The sequence below is a fragment of the Stegastes partitus genome, unplaced genomic scaffold (genome assembly GCF_000690725.1).
Source record: "Stegastes partitus isolate 25-593 unplaced genomic scaffold, Stegastes_partitus-1.0.2 Scaffold173, whole genome shotgun sequence".
Classification (NCBI taxonomy): domain Eukaryota; kingdom Metazoa; phylum Chordata; class Actinopteri; family Pomacentridae; genus Stegastes; species Stegastes partitus.
Window position 1 is genome coordinate 501,311 of NW_007577904.1, and position 2,306 is coordinate 503,616.

Here is a 2,306-nt window from a genome sequence, read left to right on the forward strand (position 1 = left end):
GTTTAAACCCGTTGTGCATTTCATTATTTTCTATGCTACATTGTGTGTGTGTGTAATGTGTTGCCATTTTTATTTAAAAATCTAATTATTTCATTAACATCCTTCTTCATCTTTATTATTACTGTTTTCAATGATGGCAACGAGTGTCATGCAAACATAAATGTGACAAAAAGGCAGAAAAAGAGCGGCGAGATTGATTTTCCATCAGGCACACGAGAGGGCACCTCGATGTATTAACAGGGTCCTTCACAAACACGGAAGTCTCGCTCTCACATGTTCTTGTGTACATTCACCGGTTGCTAAGCGCAGCTATCACTCTCTGTGTCACTACAGTGAATACTTTTGGTGCCTTTAGACTCGTAGTCAAAACACAAGAAGATGAAGGTGGTTGCTTTAATAAGGTAATCGCAACTTTTTGCTTTTACCGTCTTATCGCTGTGTCTCTGAGGTTTTGTGCAGTAAAATCGCAGCTGGTCCTATGAAAAAAGAGGTTGTATTTTCAAAACCAGAACTACAGCTTATAGAAATAATAATTTATCGACTGTAGAGACACTGAAAACCAGTACAAGAGTAGCATACGGTAGCTAACTTATTGTCGTAGCTCAGTCTAAAGCCTTAAAATAACACATCATCAGCCCCTGCTACAGCTACAAACAAGCTTTTCATCATGGATGTTAATTTTGCTGCACTTAATTCCCAGCATCTGCACAGCCATGTAAACGTATACTGAGCTTCTGCATGTTAATGATTAAAACACAGCCTTACCTGTGTGTCCATTCCTCATGCTGTGTTCTAGTGGGGGCAAAGACAGCTGCTACAACATGATGCAGTGTGTTGCTGCTGGGCACCGGATCGTCGCTCTGGCCAACCTGCGCCCTGCTCACACAGGTGAGGAAGAGTGGGAGTTAGGTGTGATCTATGTGGGCCAGCCAGCTGCACTTCTGCGGACTAAGAAACTAAGAAGTGAACTTTGCATGCATAAATAACTGCAGAACATTAAGTATGAACTGTGCAGAAAGATGCATGCTTTATCAGCTGGGTGGTGCTTTTTTGTTGTTGTTGTTGTTTTGTTTTTTTAAATACTTGAAATATGCAAAAATGAATGAATTTTGTACTTTATTTGGTTCCTAAATGAGATTTAAAATGTATCAAAACTACATTTTTGGTTTCATTATTAATGAACTACATTTTTAACCGTTAGACATCAGGAGAAGTTTTGTTTTGAGCCGTGTTTTCTTTTGCGCGAATACCTTGTTCACACGAGAGACACTCTAGTCATTACTGTTTTGGGTGTTCGTAGAATCGCCCAAGAAGATTGTGATTGCTTTAAAAAAATGCAAACATGCCAGATCTTATTTTTTTTTCTCCTATTGCAGAATAATAATGAGGTGCAGCCAGACTATTCTACACAACGCTGTGTTGGCGAGTGAATAGTCTGGCTATACCAGACTAGATATGATAATAATTTGCATGTCTGCTATGAATCCATCCATCTATCCATTGTCTATCCCAGCTGACTCAGGGCGAAGGCAGGGGACACCCTGGACAGGTCAATCACAGGACTACACTTAGAGACAGACAACCAAGCACACTCACATTCACACCTACGGACAATTTAGAATCACCAATTAACCTCAACATGTTACCTTGTGGGAGGAAGCCAGAGAACCCTGCAAACACACACTGCACGGGGAGAACATGCAAACTCCACTCAGAACGATTCCGGTGCCCCCACCGGGACGCAAACCGGCGACCTTCTTGCTGCGAGGCAACAGTACTAACCAACTGTGCCACCCTGCAGCCCGCTATGAATCCTACGAGTTTAAAATACTAAATACTTTGCTTGTTGGTAAATCTTAATGTATTGCAACAGGGAGCAGAGCAAACTGTGCCTAACATCTCTTAAAAGGAGGCACAGAAGTAAGAACTTTCTAATAGTATGACCATGAAAACAAAGCTGTTTATCCATTGGTTGATTGTACGTAGTTCTGTAAGTTTAACCCATGGTTAGGTTTTACAAACTGTGTTAGAAATGCTGAATCTGACTTTTCAAAGTCAAAAAACTTACTAGAGATGAAAAGGTGTCTGAGTACATACCCCTCTTTGAATTTTTATGTGGTAAGCTGACAGCAGTGGTCATCTCTTACCCAAAAGCATGTCAGCATTTTATTTCTCTGAAAATGATTGAACATATAAGTAATTGATTATGAATAAGTGATTAACTTATAAACAAATAAAAACCTGAAAACTTACAACTGAGTTTGTTGTTGCACACGATGTGCATCATTACAATAACTCACAACACT

The 2,306-nt window shown here is 39.9% G+C and overlaps 1 protein-coding gene across 1 annotated transcript in view; it reads left to right on the forward strand.

Moving 5' to 3' along the window:
• Positions 1 to 280: 280 nt before the first annotated feature.
• The window catches only part of dph6 (diphthamine biosynthesis 6), a 58,856-nt gene continuing 56,830 nt past the window's right edge, over positions 281 to 2,306 (forward strand). The window contains exons 1-2 of the mRNA XM_008279862.1: positions 281 to 401; positions 797 to 888. Of these exons, the coding sequence (XP_008278084.1) occupies positions 379 to 401; positions 797 to 888 (115 nt within the window). The 5' untranslated portion in view covers positions 281 to 378. The remainder of the gene's footprint in view (positions 402 to 796; positions 889 to 2,306) is intronic.